Source organism: Ursus arctos, unplaced genomic scaffold, assembly GCF_023065955.2.
Source record: "Ursus arctos isolate Adak ecotype North America unplaced genomic scaffold, UrsArc2.0 scaffold_2, whole genome shotgun sequence".
Classification (NCBI taxonomy): domain Eukaryota; kingdom Metazoa; phylum Chordata; class Mammalia; order Carnivora; family Ursidae; genus Ursus; species Ursus arctos.
This window is the reverse complement of record NW_026622874.1, coordinates 95,082,003-95,102,195: the sequence shown is the minus strand read 5'-3', so window position 1 is coordinate 95,102,195 and position 20,193 is coordinate 95,082,003. Positions and strand designations below refer to the sequence as shown.

The window sequence follows — 20,193 nt, the reverse complement described above, 5'->3', positions numbered from 1 at the left end:
ATTTAAGTCTTCTCCGCGGCGCGGAGCCGCGATGTCTCCGGCGGCTGCGGCGGCTGGCGGAGGCGAGCGGCGGCGGCCCATAGCGAGCGTCAGGGACGGCCGGGGCCGGGGCGGGGGCTGCGGCGGCCCGGCCGGGGCGGCGCTCCTCGGCCTGTCGCTGTTCGGCCTCGTGCTGTACCTGGTGCCGGCGGCGGCGGCGCTGGCCTGGCTGGCCGTGGGGGTCACCGCGGCCTGGTGGGGGCTGAGCCGCGAGCCCCGCGGTTCGCGCGCCTTCTCGCTCGTTCGGGACGCGCGGCGTCAGCGAACCCTGCACGCCTCGCCTCCAACCAAGTCGGCGGTGAACGGAAATCTCCTAGAGCCGCGGACCCTGCTCGAAGGACCCGACCCCGCAGAACTGCTCCTCATGGGCAGTTACCTGGGCAAGCCCGGCCCCCCGCAGCCTGCCCCCGCCCCGGAGGCCACGGACCTGCCGGAGAGGCCCGGCCGCCGCCGCACTCCCGCTCGCGCCGCGCCGCCCGCGCACTCGGCCCATCGTGTGCACCACATTCCCCCCTCTCTCCCCAGTCCTCTTCTCCGACCCTCTAGGAGGCCTTTCCACCGGTAAGATCCGCACATCTCCCCCACACCCTCCTCTCTGTCGACCGGCTTTGAATGGAGAGCTTGACTTTTAAATCCGATTTTCTTTTTCATTGAGTCAGAAGTGGATTCTGTGTCGCTTTGTTCTCTTGAAACACCTTGGTGGGTGTCAACCGTCCCCTGCTCTCCTTGAGCCTTTGGAATGAGATGTGATGCCAGAGCTATTCCTTTCTTTACAGTCTTTAAAACTGAATTTTAATACAGCATTTAAAAATATTTGATAAGCTACTAAAATATCCCTACTTGTGAAAGTATCTTGATGTTTCTATAGTAGTTTTATAGTATGTTTTGTTATATTTTTCTTTTGGACCAATAAGAGCAATTAGGTCGGTTAGCCTAGCTCAAAGAGGTGTTCCCAGGAGACCCCTCTTTGATAAAACTTGATTGATAAAGATGATCAAATTAAAGAGCCATTTCCATTTAGTCCCAATAACTGAGCATTACAATAGAATACAAAACTTTGGTGAAAATGTTAGATTATCAATAAGTATATTTAGTTGAAGAATGAACTGAGGTGTCAAAAATGTTTGACTTTGGGTGTTTATTGCTTATGACTCAGCATAAAAGATTGAAAAGATTTAAGAATTCTTGAAAAGTTCTTCCTTGCATGTTCTAACATGCATTTTTCTTCCATTGCAGTTTTACTTGTGTGGGCAGGGTTTTCAATTTCCCTCTCAAAATTGTTAAGTCCATTGTAGGGACAGCTGCTAAGCAGCTGCCACTTTCCATCCTTAGACGGAATGGGGGAACGTTGCCATAAAAATGCTTTGTTTTTTGTGTCTCAGAAATCAGTTCAAGTGGCTCCTGGGTGGCTCAGTCAGTTGAGCGTGCACTCTTGGTTTCGGCTCAGGTTGTGATCTCAGGGTTGTGAGAGGAAGGCCCGCATCAGGCTCTGCGCGCTCAGGCATAGTCTGCTTGAGATTTTCTCTCCCTCTTCTGCCCCTACACCACGTGTGCTCGCTATCTCTGTAAATAAATTAATTAATTTAAAAAAACTTTTTTTTTTTTTAAGCTGTTTAAGCTCTCTGGAAGATAATTGAACCCACATGATTCTTTAGTATAATTTACGATTCTGCCATTCCTCCAGGCTTCTTTGGTTCTATAACATGTCTCCCGTTCTCCTTAGGGATTGTGGGACTTTATCAAGCCGGTTTATGATAACACCTCGAAGACGATATCCTATCCAGCAGGCCCAGTATTCCCTTCTGGGCGTACTTCCTACAGTGTGCTGGAATGGTTATCACAAGAAGACTGTGCTATCTGCTCGTAATTCCAAAATGGTGTGCAGCCCAGTGACAGTGAGAATTGCTCCTCCAGACAGTAAATGGACTCGTTCGCCAATGTGAGTATTACTGCTGGCAGAATCAACTCCTGTTTATTTCCATGTATTCTTCCACAGCTGTTCCTCTGACAAAACGACTGTAAAGCAAAAAAGGGAAGAAGGTGCTTATTTGAATGAGAAATCCCTAACTCTAGTCCTTGAATAGCGTTTTGTTGTGTTTTCTTTTGGCTTTAGACTGTAGCTTTAATTTTAAGGGCAGTTTCTTTCAGTGTATACTTTTGCTTATTAGTTAGCTTCTGATTTCCACTGTCTGAAGTCTGTGCTATATAGCATGGTTATTAAAATATCTTAATGCCAGAGTCTTGTTTTTCATTACAGACCAGAGCAGACAATCAACTCAACACTGTCCTCACCATCAAGTAATGCCCCAGACCCATGTGCAAAGGAGACCGTACTGAGTGCCCTCAAAGAGAGGAAGAAAAGGACAGTGGAGGAGGAAGACCAAATATTTTCTGATAGCCAGGAAAATAAAAGAAGGTAACAGGCCCCGCAGGGTACTAAACAGGCCTCCCACACAGACTCCTGTGATTCACTACCAAAAAGAATCAGAGGCCAGCTCCACAGTTTGTGAGCCTCAGTAGGTGCCCGTCTTTGGATTCCATGGAAGAGCTTGGTAACAAGGGCTTTAATTCTGTTAGTTTCTTGAGGTACAGGTTAAATTTTACAACTAATCTTTTCCATAAATACTAAAGATAAGCTGACAGCTATTAGCCATGTTAGCCTCATACTTTTGATACAAAGGTGCTTAATTTTATTTTTTTAGAGAGAATGCTAAAAATCTTCCCTTCACCAGCTTGTGTTGTTCAATTATTTGGATAACCACCATTCGAATGTCATATTTGTGCTGAAGGAAATGCTTGGTGAGGAAAAGTGAAGACTGGAATATGGTAGATTTATCAGTAATGAGAGTAGAACCAATTTCATTATTTGGTTTCGGATATATTAATGAAAATGGAGTAAGCAGTCTGTCTCCCAAGTGCAGAAGGAGCAGAGGTTGAAGTCACTAGGTATGATGCATAACTGCTTATGGCTTACCAAGAATCAGTTGAGGATTTCACTCTTTTAATTTGACAGGTTGAGCACCTAGTGTGTGCCTGGGCCTATTCCAGGTACTGTGGATAGAGCAATGAGTAAGTTAGAGTTCCCATGGGACTTGCAGGGCGCCTGGGTGGCACAGCGGTTAAGCGTCTGCCTTCGGCTCAGGGCGTGATACCGGTGTTGTGGGATCGAGCCCCACATCAGGCTCCTCAGCTAGGAGCCTGCTTCTTCCTCTCCCACTCCCCCTGCTTGTGTTCCCTCTCTCGCTGGCTGTCTCTATCTCTGTCAAATAAAGAAATAAAATCTTTAAAAAAAGAAAAAAAGAGTCCCCATGGGACTTGGATAATAAAATAAGGAATTATAGATTGTAAGTGTATAGAAGTAATAAAAAAAAAAGAAAGAAAGAAAAGAAAAGGACCGCAACAGGATGATATAACAGACTAATGAGAATGGGGGTTTCTTTTTTTTTTTTTTTTTTTTTTTTTTAAGATTTTATTTATTTATTTGACAGAGATAGAGACAGCCAGAGAGAGAGGGAACACAAGCACGGGGAGTGGGAGAGGAAGAAGCAGGCTCCCAGCGGAAGAGCCTGACGTGGGGCTCGATCCCAGAACGTCGGGATCACGCCCTGAGCCAAAGGCAGACGCTTAACGACTGAGCCACCCAGGCGCCCCTGAGAATGGGGGTTTCTTTATATACGTTGGTCAGGGAAGCACTCTGAGGAGACAGTGGACCCCACACTTGTTAAATATAACCATTACCTAGACCAGATTGTTCATATCCTACAAAGTTGGCCATCTTTGGTACTACCAATGCCAGGTTAGGTAGGGAGATATAAATAAATGGATGTGTTTTTATGTGACATAGGAAGATCTAATGATGAGTAGAGATGATTTATAAGTGAGCAATTTGAACTGATGTCACCTGGCTAAGCAGGGGTGGGAAGGAGTGGGGGATGTGGAGGTGGGTGAGGGAATTATTCTTATGGTCCAAATAAGTCTCGTATTCTCCAAGGTTATAATTTTTCTTGACCGCAGTGAGCCTATACCTGAGGATCCTGTACTAACTTCCTCACACTTGGAGTGAGCAGTGGTTATGGGCACCGTGCATAGGCCCTTATATGTAATATGTGAAGTTTTTCCCTAACAGACTTGCCATATTAACCTCGAGCACTATGGGATGTGTGGGCTAGTCCCTAAAATGTTTTCAATTTTGGTTTTTCATTTGTGGATGGTAGGGTATTCAATTTGTGATTGCAATACTTGGGAGAGACATTAGCAAATAATACACCTGAATGAGTTCTAAAGGTCTTGAAGCATTTTTATGCTCATTATTATGAGGATAGTCTTAGAATAAATCTACCTTTCAGAATCTTCAGGATTTGAAGCAGCGTTTTTCTTTTTTTTTTTTTTTAAGATTTTATTTATTTATTTGACAGAGAGAGAGGCAGCCAGCGAGAGAAAGAACACAAGCAGGGGGAGTGGGAGAGGGAGAAGCAGGCTCCCAGCAGAGGAGCCTGATGTGGGACTCGATCCCAGGACTCTGGGATCACGCCCTGGGCCGAAGGCAGACGCTTAACCGCTGTGCCACCCAGGCGCCCCTGAAGCAGCCTTTTTCTTGTCTAGCCATTTCTGTGTGCCATAGAAATAGTATAAGGTTCCAGGAGTATGAGAGGATGCTCTAGGAAAAAAAAAGGTCAGTTCATTTAATTGAGGGTTTTTTGATTTGTCACAGGCGCCATGATAGCAGCGGGAGTGGACATTCAGCGTTTGAGCCCCTGGTGGCCAATGGAGTCCCTGCTTCTTTTGTGCCTAAGTAAGTGAGAATCCATCTGAATGAGGTAGACTGGAGAAGAGCACTGTCAGAGCTGTTGTCTTGTAGATTTTCCTCCTTGTTTTTCCATTGCTTTATTAGTCCAGGTTCAAATCCGTGACATCAAAGAGGAACATTTTGAGTAACGTCCCACAATAGCTATCTCCTTATTTCTTTTAATATTTTTTCATTAACATGGATAAAAATATGGCAAGGGTGAGAGAGTTTGTAAATATATTTAATAACTACGTATATAAACAGATTTGTGTGACGGTTAAAGTGCAACAGTATGAAATTTAAGATAAATGTTAAGTTTGTACATTTGAGTTTAAATACATTTAGGGATTGGTTGAAAGGTAAATGTCTTGGAAATCTGTGCGAAAAGACTTGAGGTAACTTACATGCTCATGGAGTCAGAAGAGTGGTAAGGCTGCTAAAAGAGCTGACGTGCTCCTAGCCTGTGCTGATAGCAGAACAAAGACTAGAATGGAGCAGGTGAGGATGGGGTCCTGTTGTCCTCAGTTCTGCTCACACTGTCCGTGCGGTGTTGTGCTTGGTTCGGTGGCCTGCCCTGTAAGAGACGAGAAATACAATTTGACATTCATTCCAAGTGAAGCAGTTGTAAGATGTTACAGGGTGGTGGCGGTGCATGAGTGGGTTTTGAAAGTATAAAGTATTAACCCAAGGGAGGAAAATCTCAAGGGGAATAAGGAAATGAGGGAGGGAAGGATAATGGTCTCCAAAAACCTAAAGGGCTGTCGCATGAAGAAAAGGCTAACAGTTGTTCGGTTTGCTCCAAATAGATCCGTAGGGGAGATAGATGGAAGTTAGAGGAAATACGTTTTCATCCAGTGTAAGAATAAACTAGTCCGTGGTTGACATTCATCACTCTAGGAGAAAGTGAGTTGTCAACATTGTAACAAAGGTTGGATGACTATTCCGCAGGAAAGATGTTTTGGTTGGAAGCTTAGAAAAATTGGTTGGTTCCTCTTAACTCTGGTTTTTTTAGGAGGTTTATTGAGGTTTAATTGACATTATAATAAACTGTGCCTTTTAAAAGTGTACAGTTTGAGAAGTTCTGACATGTATACACCTGTTAAACCATTGCCATGGCAAAGGTAATAAACATAACCGTCTTCTCCAAAAGTTGCCCCATGCCCCTTAGTAACACCTCCCTCCAGTCCTGCCCCCAACCCCAGGCATCCACTGATCTGCTTTTTGTCACTGTAGATTAGCATGCGGGTTTTTTCTAGAATATTATGTAAGTGGAGTCATACATTTAATTTTTTAAATATTTGGCTTTCCCTTCCTGACTTTGTCAGATAGTTAGCTGAAGTGGTAACAATAGCATTAAGAGCTTTATCTGTTTTAAGTTTATTTAGGAAATATTTTGTGACCGTGGAGGAACCCTTAAAAGAATGTTGCTGTAAATAGCACAGCTCACTGTCTTTCTCTCTCTTGTTAGGCCTGGCTCTCTGAAGAGAGGTCTCAATTCCCAGAGCTCTGATGACCACTCGAATAAGAGATCTCGCACCTCTTCCGTGAGCTCCTTGACAAGCACGTACACAGGTGGCATCCCTAGCTCCAGCCGTAATGCCATTACGAGTTCTTACAGTTCGACTCGAGGTTTCTCTCAGGTACGTGGCACGGGAGAAAGGCATTCCGAGCATTATTTGATGAGCCAGTGTTTATTAACCACATTCCATCTGTCAGATACTGAGATTACCTCTGAGCTAACAGAAGATGCAAACCCTTGAATGATAACTTAGACTCAGGGAACAGAATAGGAAGCCCAGAAGGTAACCCAGGGCATACGGGGACAGCTAATACAAAACAGCCGGTATTGGAGATAAATGGCCAAGGGATGGATAATCCAATAAATGATATTAATTTGATTGAAAAGGTAGATTCAGTCCAGATTGCACTGGGTCATAAAAGAGATTTCATCCTGTTGTCATTGAGAATTGAGTGAAAGTTTTTAAAATATTGTAATTTTTTTTTAATTATTTTTTAGAAAAAATTGCAATCCTTTCTTAGAAAGAGGATGCAGTATGGCCTAGGGAACAGAGCAAGCTTTGCTACCAAACAGACTTGGATTCAGAGTTTGGCTCTGACACTTAGTAGCTATAGGGCCTCGGGCAGGTAAATCTCTTCAACTTTCCTTTTCTCCTCTCCCAAGGATTATTATAAATATCGAAGGTAGTGCTTGAAAAATATCCATTACAATGCATGTCAGTAAGTGGGTACCCTATATATAGTAGCGAGAAAAAAATAAAGCGTGCACGGAGGAAGAGTTTTGGGGGGAGAAAACTTTTGAGATAAGGTAATCTGGAGGGCTTTTACAAGAACATAAATGAAAGATGAAGGCCTAAGCCTGAACAGTTGGTAGGAATAATCACCACAACAGGCAGATTGAGGATAATTCTCAAGAACCCTAGGATTTTCAGAATGATAAATGAGTACTGGCTTCAGTAAAGTCACCAGCCGCATTAGCCCCTAACAAGAGAGTGAGCCTGTTCTTTGAAGCTTTGAAGCCAGGCACTGCCTTCGTAGTTGCGAAGGTCCTAGATGGCGTCTTCCAGTATATGCTCTCTCTGTTGAAATTCCGTTGTCTGGCGTAGCCCCCTTCATGAATGATCTTAGCTTCTGCATCAGCACTTGCTGCTTCCCCTTGTATGGCGATGGCTTCTTCCCGGAAAGCTACTGAGTCAGCCTCTGCTAGCTCCAGACTGGTCTCCTCACCTCTCAACCTTCGTGGATTGAAGAGTTAGGCCTTGCTCTGTTTTAGGCTTTGGCTTAAGGCGATGCTGTAGCTGGTTTGGTCTTCTACCCAGACCACTCAGACTTTCTCCATATCAACAATAAGGCCTTTTCACTTTCTTATTCATGTGTTCATTAGGATAGGACTTTTCATTTCCTTCAAGAACTTTTCCTTTGTGTTCACAACTTGGCTGTTGGGTGAAGAGGCCTAGCTTTCAGCGTGTCTCGGCGTTTGACCTGCCTTCATTATACCAAGCTTCATCATTTGTAGCTTTTGATTTAAAGTGTGACGTGCGACTCTTCCTTTCACTCGAACACTTACGAGGCCGCTGTAGGGTCGTTAGCTTGTGTAATAGCGATACTGTTGTATCTCACCGAATAGGGAGGCGGGAAGAGAGAGAAATGGGAGAACTGCGGTGAAGGGGACAGAACACACACACGTACCCTTTAGGTCGGCCGCCTTACAAGGGCGTGGCTTGCGGCTCCTCAAAACAATTGCAGTAGTAACATCGAAGATCACTGATCACAGGGGCGCCTGCGTGGCACAGCGGTTAGGCGTCTGCCTTCGGCTCAGGGCGTGATCCCGGCATTGTGGGATCGAGCCCCACATCAGGCTCCTCCGCTATGAGCCTGCTTCTTCCTCTCCCACTCCCCCTGCTTGTGTTCCCTCTCTCGCTGGCTGTCTCTATCTCTGTCGAATAAATAAATAAAATCTTAAAAAAAAAAAAAAAGATCACTGATCACAGATCACTGTAACAAAGGGAATAATAAGAAAAAGTTGGAAATAATAGCAACATTTATCAAAACGTGAGTCAGAAACACAAAGTGAGCAAGTGCTATTAGAATGACACCGATAGACTTGCTTGAAGCAGATTGACCACAAACCTTCAATTTGTTAAAAACAACATTTGCGAAATGCAATAAAACGAAGTATGCCGGTACTCATGTGTTCTTAAAATCTTTGTATTATGTCAAATTCCAAATGTACGCAAAAGGAAAGGGAGTCTAATCTATAGCTTTACTTGTTAGTTACCAGCATTTTGTCTGGTTACATCAGTCCACCCCACCCTGTTTTTGCCCTGGTGTTTTACAGTAAATTACAGACTTGTCGTTTCACCTACAGGGACTTCAGTGTATTTTAAAGCTTTTTGTAAACATTAATAACCACAGTTTTATGTTTTAAGATTTTATTTCTTTTAGAGAAAGTGCAAGCAGGGGAAGGGGCAGGGGGGAGAGAGATGATCTTGAGTAGACCCTGCGCTGAGAGCACAGAGCCCGACATGGGGCTCGGTCTCACCACCCTCAGATCGAGACCCAAGCTGAAATCAAGAGTCAGACACCTAACCAACTGAGCCACCCAGGCGCCCCTCAAAAATAATTCTTAAGCTGATTTGAAATCTTACTGTTTACAATGCACCGATATCATTATTTTTGAAATTGTGTATACTGGGACCAGTCAAATAAGTAATTATGAAGCAACACTTTTTGTGTAAGTATACATAAAAATGAGGGGGTGCCTGGGTGGTTCAGTTGGTTAAGCATCTGACTCTTGATTTCAGCTCAGGTCACGATCTCAGGGTCGTGAGTTCAAGCCCCACCTTGGGCTCCACGCTGGGTATGGAGCTTGTTTTTTAAAAATTAAAAATAAATAAATAAGTAAACATAAATGTAAATAAATATAAATAAAATAAAAATTGTTCTGGAGAACATATGAGAAAACAAAATACACTCAGAGAAGTCCACACTTTCCACCTCTTTCTGCTCCACATCGTTCTCTTCCTATTTTTATTACTTTTTGGCCATCCTTCCACTGTCTTTTATTCTTAAAACTATGTGCAAATCCATGTCTGCGTGTAAACCCCACCTTCTAACGTGTGAGGCAGTCATATGTACAAGTTTGCGCCTTGCTTCGTCGTTCCTTCTACGGTAATGCAGTTACTCTTGTCTTCTGTTGATAAACATTGGGCTGTTCCAGTTTTCTGCTGTGACAGATGGTACTGCACGTAATGCTTTAATTCATAATGTCATTTCACTCTTTGGCCATTACACTTCTTGGATAGGTTGCCTAGAACACAGATTTCCCAGGCCAATAGTTAAATGCATGTACAGTTTCACTGCATATTGTTAAATCGCTCTCCTTAGGGGATGTACTATTAATAAGCATTCCCGCCAGCATCGTATGAGTGACCACTTCTGCACAGTCACACCAGATTAGGTTGTCATAGCTTTGGGTTTTTACCATTTGGGTGAGGAACAGTATTTGTGTGTGTGTCTCTCTCTCTCTCTTTTTTTTAAGGTTTTATTTATTTACTGAGCACGTGCATGTGAGGGGTGAGGGGGCAGAGGGGGAGAGAGAGAATCTCAAGCAGACTCCACGCCAAGCACAGAGCCTGACACAGGGCTGGATCCCACGACCTGAGCTTGAAATCAAGAGTTGGATGCTTAATCCATTGAGCCACCCAGATGCCCCATATTTGTGTCTCTTAAGAGTGAGTTTGGGGGCGCCTGGGTGGCACAGCGGTTAAGCGTCTGCCTTCGGCTCAGGGCGTGATCCCGGCGTTACGGGATCGAGCCCCACGTCAGGCTCCTCTGCTATGAGCCTGCTTCTTCCTCTCCCACTCCCCCTGCTTGTGTTCCCTCTCTCGCTGGCTGTCTCTCTCTCTGTCAAATAAATAAATAAAATCTTTAAAAAAAAAAAAAAGTGAGCTTGGGCCAATTTTCATATATTAGAGAAACATGTTCCAAATGAACTAAAGATTTAATTGTAAAATAAAAATCTTTAAAGTATTTGCAAAAACAGGCTACTCACGCATTGCTGGTGGGAGTGTCCATTCATACAGTTCTCTGGCGAGCAGTGTAGCAATAATTATCAGTATTATAGATGCATGTGCCCTTGGATCCAGCAGGTTTGCTTTTAGGAATTAATTCTATACATATACTCAAAAGCATATACAAGGATGTCGATTGTAACATTTTAGTAGCAGAAGCTTGGAAACAATGTAAACGTACCTTGGGGGGGGGGGCTGGTTGAATAACAGTATTTCCATAAGTTGCAATACTATGTAACAGAAAGAATAAGGTAGCTTAATAGGCACTGACGTGTGTTCAGAAATACTGCACAAAAGCAAGGTGCAGAACTGTGTGTATCGTGTCCTCTGTTGTTTGTGCTGCTGGTTGCTTTAATTTTTTAACATGCCTAGAATAATTTTGTTAGATTTTATTAGAAACCGGGAATAACTGTTGAGTTTGGAGGAAAACTTTTTACTGTGTGCTCTGCTTGTTGGCATGTAGGATATGTGCTGCAAGTGGTACCTTCCTGCTTTCACAAAGGTTTTAAGTGTAGATAGCTGGTAAGTGCAGTAAGATTCCCGGTCCTGGCTGCCGTGGGTACCTGTGGTTAACGTTTGTACTGGGTGTGCGAACACAGGTAATACACAGAATTTTTGGTCTGTGTTACACAAATGGGATCATTGCGTATGTGCCATTTTCTCTCTCTCTTTTTTTTTTAAATCATATATTGCATAGCATTCTATGTCAAATCTGTATTTAAATTTTTTTTTTAATTAGAGTATAATGTAGGAAAACAAATACCTTAAGAGTATGGCTCCATGTAACCACCCCCCAGGTCAAGTAATAAATCATTTTCAACGCCCCAAAGCCCCTCTCATACCTAGTCCTTCCTTCTTGAATATTAGCACCATATAGTTTTCCCTATTTTTAAACTTTATATAAATGGAGACCAGGATATGCTTTCTTTTGTGTTTGGCTTCTTTCACTTACTGTTTTCCTTGTGGGATGCATCCAGATCGTTACATGTAGCAGCAAGTCTTTCATTTTCTTTATGTGAATATACCGTAATTACGTTTTTCCTCCTGCTGTTGGACGTTTGGGTTTCCAGTGTGGAGCTATTATGCATAATGTTGCTGTGGACATTCTCGTATTAAGTCTTTGGTGCACCTAGTAAAGTGTGTGTAATGCTCAGTTGTAGTAGATGTTGAGCCATTTTTTAAAGTTATGGTTACGTTTCAGTTGATACTCTTACCAGTGCAGTGTGAGATTTTGTTCCTGTGGTTACACATCCTCACTAATACTTGTTGTTGCTAGTCTCTTTAATTACCCATTCCGGTGGGTATGAAGTGTTTCACTGTGGTGTAGTTGTAATTGCTGATTGCTCATGAAATAGAGGTAGGGACTGTTCGTTAGCCCTTCGTACTTCCTTTTTTATGAAGTGCCTATTCAAGTTTCTTTTCATTACTGATTTATAGAAATTATATATTCTAGATACAAGGTCTGTAAATTGTGTGTGTTGCAACAAATCACTATCCTACTCTCTGTCTCACTTCGTTTTCTTCACTTTACACCAACGGTTACTGTATTATGTGCACTATTTAGGAACTCTTTGTCTACCTAAAGTCGTGATGATGATATGCTTCCTTCTAGAAACTTTATTCTTTTTCTTTTCACAGTTGGATCTATAATCCACCTGAAGTTGATTTTTGTATATGTTGTGAAGTAGCAATCAAAATTAGTGTTTTTCCATATAAATATCCACTTTACTTAGCAACATTTATTGAAAGGTTGGATCATCCCTTTCCTGTTGCTCTGTGGCATTGCCTTAGTTATAATTTAAGTGTATATATGTGGATCCATTTCTAGATTCTGTTGTTTCATTGTCTGTTTTTCTGCCCTGTGCCTATGGTTTTTTTCTACACTGTGCCACACAGTCTTTTAGTTTTGATGATGTGTAGTAGAATAAGTCATCCAACTTTCTTATTGCTCTCATTCCTCTTCAGAATTGTCTTGGATCTTGACCCTTTGCATTTCTCTGTGAGTTTAGAATCAGCTCGTCGATTTCCACTAAAAGAAAGAATGGACACTTGTTGAGATATTAAGATTGTCTTTACCAATTATTTTGGAGAGAAATTACATTTTTACAATGTTGAATCTTCCAATCCATGAACATGGTATATCTTTCACTTAACTTACATCAGCTTTAACTGGGTAGTGGTTTTACATATTAAATTTATTCCTAGATATATTTTTGATGCTATTATAAATGGTATACTAATATCTATTTCTGATATATGCAAGTACAACTGATTATCATATTTAAAAAATTTGCTAAATTCCATAATATTCATCTGTATATTCTTAGGATTTTTGTGTGTACATCGTGTTGTCTATAATGACAGCTTTTTTTCTCTCTTTCCTACCTTATATTGCTTGTTTATGCTTGTTGTATTTGTTTAAGACCTACAGTACAATGTTGAATAGAAGTGATAGCAAACATCCTGGTTTTTCTTGATCTCGAAGGGAGTGCTCTCCACTGTTACATATGCTGTTTGACGTAGGGTTGTTGTGGGTGGTTTTTGTTTTTTAAGATTTATTTATTTGTTTTAGAGTGTGTGGGTGGGGTGGAGAGAGGGAGAGAGAGTCTCAAGCAGACTCCGAGCGGAGTGTGGAGCCCAATGTGGGGCTAAATCCTACGACCCTGAGATCGTGACCTGAGCTGAAACCAAGAGTCAGCCACTTAACAGACTGTACCACCCAGGCTCCCTGATATAGTTTTTTGGTAGATACTCTTTATTTGGTAGATACTCTTTATTTGGTAGATACTCTTTATTGGATTAGGGAAGTTCCTTTTTCAAGGTTGTATCATCAAATAACCAGTTTTAGGAGTCACTCTTCTACATGTTTTTCTACTTCTTTAATTTCTGCCCTTCTAGATATTATTTCCTTCTTTTTAAAAATTTCTTTTTTCTTTTTTTAAGTAGGCTCCATGCCCAGCATGGAGCCGTGGGGCTTGAGCTCTTGACCCTGAGATTGAGACCCGAGCTGAGAGCAAGAGTTGGATGCTTAACCAGCTGAGCCACCCAGGCGCCCCCCCCCCCCTTTTCTTTTTTTCATGTTTGACTTGCTGGGATTTCTTTCTGACTTTTCTTTTTTAAGATTTTATTTATTTATTAAGTTTGAAGATTTTTTTTTTTAATTTTAAATAATTATTTGAGACAGAGTGCACAAGCAGGGGGAGCTGCAGAGGGAGAGGGAGAAGCAGACTCCCTGCTGAGCAGGGAGCCCAGTGCAGGGCTTGATCCCAGGACCCTGAGACAATGAGCTGAGCCGAAGGCAGATGCTTAACCAACTGAGCCACCCAGGCACCCCTATTTATTTATTTATTTGTCAGCACAAGCAGAGGGAGCAGCAGGAAGAGGGCGAAGTAGGCTCCTTGCTCAGCGGGGAGCCTGATGCAGGACTCGATCCCAGGAGGCTGGGATCATGACCTGAACAAAGGTAGACACTTAACCAACTGAGCCACCCAGGCATCCCTCTTTCTGACTCTTTAATCCAGATTCTTAGATTCTTCGATCACCGGGTTTTTTCCAGCCTTTTCCCTTTATATGCATATATATATATATGTGAAAGGTTATACATTCCCTGTAAACCTTAGCTGCATCCCACAGTCTTGAAATAGAAGTATTTTTCATTTTCATTCGGTTCAAATACTTTTCTAATTTCCATTTGGAGTTCAAATACATTGCTTAATTTCAAAACAGTTGATTTTCTAGTTATCTTTCTGTTACGGGTTTTTAGCTAAATTCCACTAGCTCACAAGATGTGCTCCTATCAATCCTTAAAATGGGGTAATTATCATGTAACAATAAATGCCATAGGTGCTACAAAAGTCATAAATGTCATGATAGCACATTTTTTAAAAAATAAAGTTGAAGTGAAGCTGAAAATTTAATGAAAGCAGGACTAAGTTTACTGGCTTATCTTTGCTGTGATAGGGTTTTGTGGGGGAAGGGTTGCAAAAGTTGCTTATCATTTCCGTAGACAATATAAAGTAAACTTGTAAGCATCATGGCTCCGAACCATGACTGAATTCCACTTTTTAGTATCTGCAAAAAGTACATTCACTCCTTGTACATTGATTACTTAGCTTCTACTTGTTCAGATTATTTTCCCCCCATAGTTAGTACTGGCAGTTGACTTTCCTTCAGGGGCCTTCCTTCACAAAGAAATGTTTTTGGGGTTTTTTGGGGTTTTTTCTTAAGATTTTATTTTTAACTAACGTCTACACCCAACACAGGGCTTGAACTGACAGCCCCAGGAGTCGCACACACTGCTCCCTGAGCCAGCCAGGCGCCCCACAGAGAAACGTTTAAGTCACTGACAAGGAGACTTGCTAGGCAGTGATGAACAGAACACGGACTTACATTGTCCTGTAGGCTCAGTTGTGTCACTGCTGTTTGCCTTTCAGCTTTGGAAGAGAAGCGGACCCAGCTCGTCACCGTTCTCGAGTCCTGCCTCGTCCCGCTCCCAGACACCGGAGAGGCCGGCAAAGAAAATAAGGTAATGAGTCCTGACTCGCGCTGCACATTCATGAGAGGCAGGAAAGGAAGGACACGTACTTGGCTGTTAGGCTTCCTGCAGCTGTGATTTGGAGATCTAAGAAATTGCCATCTTGAAGGCCAGTGAAAGTACCTGCCTGAACTGCTCTCATCTCTCCCGGTCTCCGTGCCGACCCTAGAGGCTCTGGCCCTCTTCCTCAGCCTGTGGCTCGAGCAGCTGGGGTGTGCAGGGAGGCCACGGAGAGTACAGACAGCAGGGGCAGGAGATTTAATGTTCTAGACTCCAGCTGACCCTCTAGGCACCAAAAGTGGACTAGAACGCTGCCCTTGGGGTCAGATGTGTGACTCCAGCTCTCAGGGACTGGCAGGTTGTAAGTAGGGTTTTGAAGGTGGTTATGTGTCGTGCTAGCTGTGAGACAGGTTTCTCCGTGGTGTCCATGAACTGCCTCCTTCGTCTTGTAGGAATCTTCTTTTGATTTCTTAAATTTTTTGTCCTGGTGTACTGTGATCTTAAATCATGATGGTCTAGACTTTGGCCAGTTGGTAGTTAGGAGGGTGTAAGAAGTTACCCAGTACTCTGTTGGGAGGAGTTTGTTTCTTCCTTTCCCTTCCCCTTCCCCTTTCCTTTCCTTTCCTTTCCTTCCCTTCTTTTTTAAGATTTTATTTATTAGAGCAAGCACAAGCCAAGGGGCAGAGGGTGGAGAGGGAGAAGGAGACTCCCCAAGAGCCCAATGCGAGACTCCATCCCAGGACCCCGGGATCATGATCTTGAGCCAAAGGCAGACTCTTAACCAACTGAGCTACCCGGGCGCCCAAGTCAAGAGGTGTTTCTAAGCACACTTGTGCCTCTTGTGCCCGCAGAGAAGATGAGCTTTCTCATCGCTCCAGTTCTTCAACTCCGTTGGCAACAGACAAGGAGGCCCAGGGAGAAAAGGGTAGGTTGATAAGCGCGTGAGAGTGGCTTGTGGTGGGAGTGTTTCTGGAGGGTGTGCAGACCGCCTCCTGTCTGAAAACACGTGCCGGGCATCGCTGCCTGTAGGGCCTGGTAGGCAGAGCGAAAAGTGCCTGTCCGCACGGAGGTTTGCAGTCCATGGTGCGGGCAGGTCTACACTGCAGCCCGGTGTGGCTGGGCAGGCAGTCAGCTGAGGTGGCGGAGTCGTCCGGGTAGCACCTATCCCGTGGTCGGCGCTTGTCTGCCTGCATTTGGGGCACTTCCCTCTGCCCTCCTGTCTGAAAGAATCTTGCGAACACTACCCAAGAGCCCAGCCAGGGAAGAGACCACCTTTCAGAGGTACCCAGTGAAGATTCAGTGTGGAAACCCTGCTGGGTAGACAAACCTAGCTATTTCTGGAAGAGAAGAGGAAGAAGACAAGTCATGTTTGTTTCCTTAGCTGCAGATGCAACCACATGGAAGGCGCAGAACTCGTGGAGCTCCCCGCCCACCCCCGGCAGCTCCGGGCAGCGCAGGCGCAAGATTCAGCTGCTGCCCTCGCGGCGAGGGGCCCGGCTGACCCTGGTAGGGCTCTGTGCGTCCACACCCCCCCGCCCCGGCACCGTGCCCCCGAGTTCTAGGGAAGCTAAATACAGGTTTCTTCCAGCTCCTCTGACTGGCAGGCCTCTCCCCTTCTGTCTGGCAGCCCCCACCTCCCCAGCTTGGCTACTCCGTCACTGCCGAAGACCTCGACCTGGAAAAGAGAGCTTCGCTGCGGTGGTTTAACAAGGCCTTGGCGGACGGGACCGGTAAGGAAGACCGACCAGCTCCACGCTCCGGAAAGGGGTTGTTTCCCGGGGCTTTATTTGGATCCTTCTCATCGGAGAAATCCATTTGGGTGCTCGGTGGAATCGGGAACCCTGAGCCCTGGCATTGGGGAGGCTTTTCCAGATAAGCGGATTCCGAGAGCCCCAGTGTCCCGTGCCCTGTGGGGTAACCCGGGAGAGAACTGGAACACCGTCTTTCTTCCTGCCTTAGATACTGCCTCGAACTCCGTCACCGAGAAGCCACCTACCACTCAGCCTTCTCTGCCCTTTACCCTGCCCGCCACTGGGACCGCCGCCTCCCCAGCCCCCCTCCCAGCCCCAGGCAGCAACCCGCTGCTGGAGAGCCTGAGGAAGATGCAGAGCTCGGCCGGCTCCCCGGCTGCCCCGGGTGAGTACGAGAGCCGCTCCGAGCAAGTGCAGGACACGCGGCTACGCTTCACTCTAGGTAAAAGCAGCGCACCTGCCCAGCCTGGAAATCGGGAGTTTGAGCCTGCCGTGGCTCACCGAACCCGAGCTGGCGCGCGCTCCAGAGCTTCGAAAGTCTCCAGTCCGGAAGCTTCCAGGAAGGGCTGCAATGCTTAAAACTGGGGTCAGCAGCCCCATTTAGTAGTCACGTGGCTCGTGGTTGGAAACTGGCTTCCTGAGCTGCTCTGAGCCTTGCTGTCATCCTCTCTGATGTGCGGGTAACGCGTAGCTTGTGAGGTGGGAGGCGTCTCTGAAACGTAAATGGGATCGTGTGGTTAGAGGCTTTTTAGACTGCAGGCACGAGAGGATGTCAGTCCTTTTTCCTCGAGGCTTCCAGGGGTCCTTCGCGGCACCGCATGTGCCCGCACGCCCCTCGCTGCACCTGGCCATGTAGTGGGCTGTGTCAGGCGTCGGGCGTCAGCCTCTCCCGGGGCAGGGCAGGCACCGTTCCGCTCAGGTTATGGGCTCCGCACTCCGCGCGCGGTAAGCACACACAGTAGATCCTCCCTGGGTGAGGAAGGTGCGGCAAGGTAATTAGCTGGACTTGAGTCTGGGTGATTGGATTTTCCTTAGTTTCCAACATTTATCCCCCACACATTCCCTGTTATGTTCTGTGAAGGGCAGAGATAGCGAACCCCGCCTTGATTTTAGGGAGCGGATATTTGAAGGGTTTGTGGTACGGATGGCGTCATGTTCGTTGGCTGACGCGGGAGCCCGAGCCCTGCGCCAGGCACGGGGGTACAGAAGCATTGAGAGCCGTCACGGTGGAGGGATTCGGAATTCACTTTCTCTCTTCTTCCCAGAATCCACTGGAGTGGCAACCACTGTGGCCCCTTCGCCTCCGAAGACACCCAGCCTTCTGGCCCCTCTTGGCTCTTCACAGTCAGGGCCCCTTCCAGGCACCTCCTCGGACTCCAAATCCACAGCCACTTTCTTGGGGCCGACCCCTGCTGCGTCCCCGATACCAGCCACTGACACCACCAAGTCCCCTCCGGCTCCTCAGGCTGAGACATCTGTCAAGTCCCCAGCCCCGGCTGCCCCGTCCCCCACCCCTAAGCAGAGTCTTCTGTTGGGAATGCTGAGCACCCCACCCACTGACCCGCCTGCGTCTGCAGCCCCCTCTGTGTCCTCAGCATCCCCCATGTTCAAGCCCATCTTTGTGGCCCCGCCAAAAAGCGAGAACGAGGGCCCCTTGCCATCTGGCCCCTCCAAGGTCACCACCTCGACAGCTTCCAGCTCTGCCCTTCCTGCGCCCGCCAGCAGCCCCCAGCCCACATTCAAGCCTATCTTTGGCAGCATGGGGCCCCCTACGTCTGCGCCCTTGTCTAGCCCCTTCTCCTTCAGTCAGACCGCTGCTGCAGCCACTGCCACGAGCACGCCTCTCTTCGCCGGCCAGGCCAGTGCCGCCTCAGCCGCGGCCCCCGTGGCTCCCGTGGTTCCCGTGGCTCCAGTGAGCACGGCCAGCACGGCCGTAGACTCGGCTTCGAAGCCCGCGTTCAGCTTTGGCGTGAGCAGCGTGACCAGCACCAGCACCGCTGCTGCCCCGCCTTTCCTCTTCGGGGCCCCTCCTGCCTCCGGAGCTGGCTTTACCCCAGCCATGGGCTCCGTATTCCAGTTCGGCAAGCCGCCTGCCGCGCCCGCCTCGACCACCGCCACCACGTTTGGCCAGTCCGTCCCCGGCGCTGCGCAGACGGCCGCCAGCAGCAGCAGCAGCGGGGGCACTGGCTTCAGCGGCTTCGGCGGCAGCCTCACCACGCCCGCGCCCGCCACCAGTAGCCAGCCGGCGCCGACATTCACCACCACCGCCACCCCGGCCTTCCACATTCCCTTCGGCTCCAGCACCAAGCCCGCACTCCCCCCCTACCCGGGAGCCAACCCCCAGCCCGCCTTCGGGGCCGCCGCCGACGGGCAGCAGCAGGGCACCGCCAAGCCGGCCCTCACCCCGAGCTTCGGCAGCTCTTTCACCTTCGGGAACTCACAGGCCCCAGCCCCGGCTGCCACCCCGGCGCCCGGCCCGGCCCAGCCCGCCTTCGGCAGCGCCGTGCAGTCGGGTTTCGGCGGCGTGAAGGCCGCCGCCTCCGCCTTTGGCACCCCTGCCAGCACCCAGCCCGCCTTCGGCAGCGGCACGCCCGTGTTCTCCTTCGGGGCGGCCACCACCTCCGGCTTCGGAGCCACGACCCAGACCACCAGCAGCGGGACTGGGAGCTCCATGTTCGGCGGCACGACACTGTCGCCCTTCACATTTGGGGGATCCACCGGCCCGGCTGGCGGCGGGGGCTTTGGGATCAATGTGGCCGCCCCCGGCACCTCCGGAGCGTTCAGCTTTGGCACGGGACAGAGTGGGACCACTGGCGGCGCGACCCCCTTTGGAGGCGGCTTGAGTCAGAGCACTTTGGGCGCGCCCGGTCAGAGCACACCCTTTGCCTTCAATGTGGCCAGCACTCCTGAGAGCAAACCTGTGTTTGGAGGTAAGATCAGGAATGGCTTCGGTCTGCCGCACGTGCAGGCGCGGTCCCCTTGCTTACAGAGCTTCCCGGCCTGGCCCTGACAAGGCTGACGTCAGTAGTTAAATACAAGCTCAGGGAGCAGGAGGCATCCCGGGAGAAGGCAGCGTGCCACGAGTGGCTGTGGAGGAGCTCTTCGGGTAGTTAAGGAGGGCGGGCCTTTCAGGGGAAATTTAAGCCAAGTCTGCATCTGGGGCACAGGGGTTGGGAGTGTGGGTGGGTGTGTGGGTGTGCAAGAGCACTTTTCAGGCACAGAGGAGCTGGTGCAAAGGCCCAGGGGCAGGAGCAAGCTCTAATTGTTCATGAACAGAGAAAAGCAAGGTGTGGCTCAAAGCTAGATCTAAAAATGGAAATCATCCAAAATGCTGTGGAGAGTCAGAGTTGAAGGTCATTCAGGGCGAGGGTTTAAATTTGGATTTTAAGCGGAAAGGGAGAATTTCAGGAGAAGAATGAAGTGATCATTTCTGTCATGCGGAAGGTGACTCACAAGGAGTTCTGATCCTGATAGCTTGTGTTCTTAAATGTG

At 47.1% G+C, this 20,193-nt stretch overlaps 1 protein-coding gene across 1 annotated transcript in view; it reads left to right on the top strand.

Annotated features, from left to right (window-relative positions):
• The first annotated feature begins 31 nt into the window (after positions 1-31).
• Positions 32-20,193, top strand: part of POM121C (POM121 transmembrane nucleoporin C) — a 23,766-nt gene continuing 3,604 nt past the window's right edge. Inside the window, exons 1-11 of the mRNA XM_026516020.4 lie at positions 32-600; positions 1,763-1,978; positions 2,297-2,455; positions 4,751-4,831; positions 6,294-6,465; positions 14,850-14,941; positions 15,802-15,875; positions 16,332-16,456; positions 16,578-16,680; positions 16,910-17,086; positions 17,967-19,631. Coding sequence (XP_026371805.3) covers positions 32-600; positions 1,763-1,978; positions 2,297-2,455; positions 4,751-4,831; positions 6,294-6,465; positions 14,850-14,941; positions 15,802-15,875; positions 16,332-16,456; positions 16,578-16,680; positions 16,910-17,086; positions 17,967-19,631 — 3,433 coding nt within the window. The remainder of the gene's footprint in view (positions 601-1,762; positions 1,979-2,296; positions 2,456-4,750; positions 4,832-6,293; positions 6,466-14,849; positions 14,942-15,801; positions 15,876-16,331; positions 16,457-16,577; positions 16,681-16,909; positions 17,087-17,966; positions 19,632-20,193) is intronic.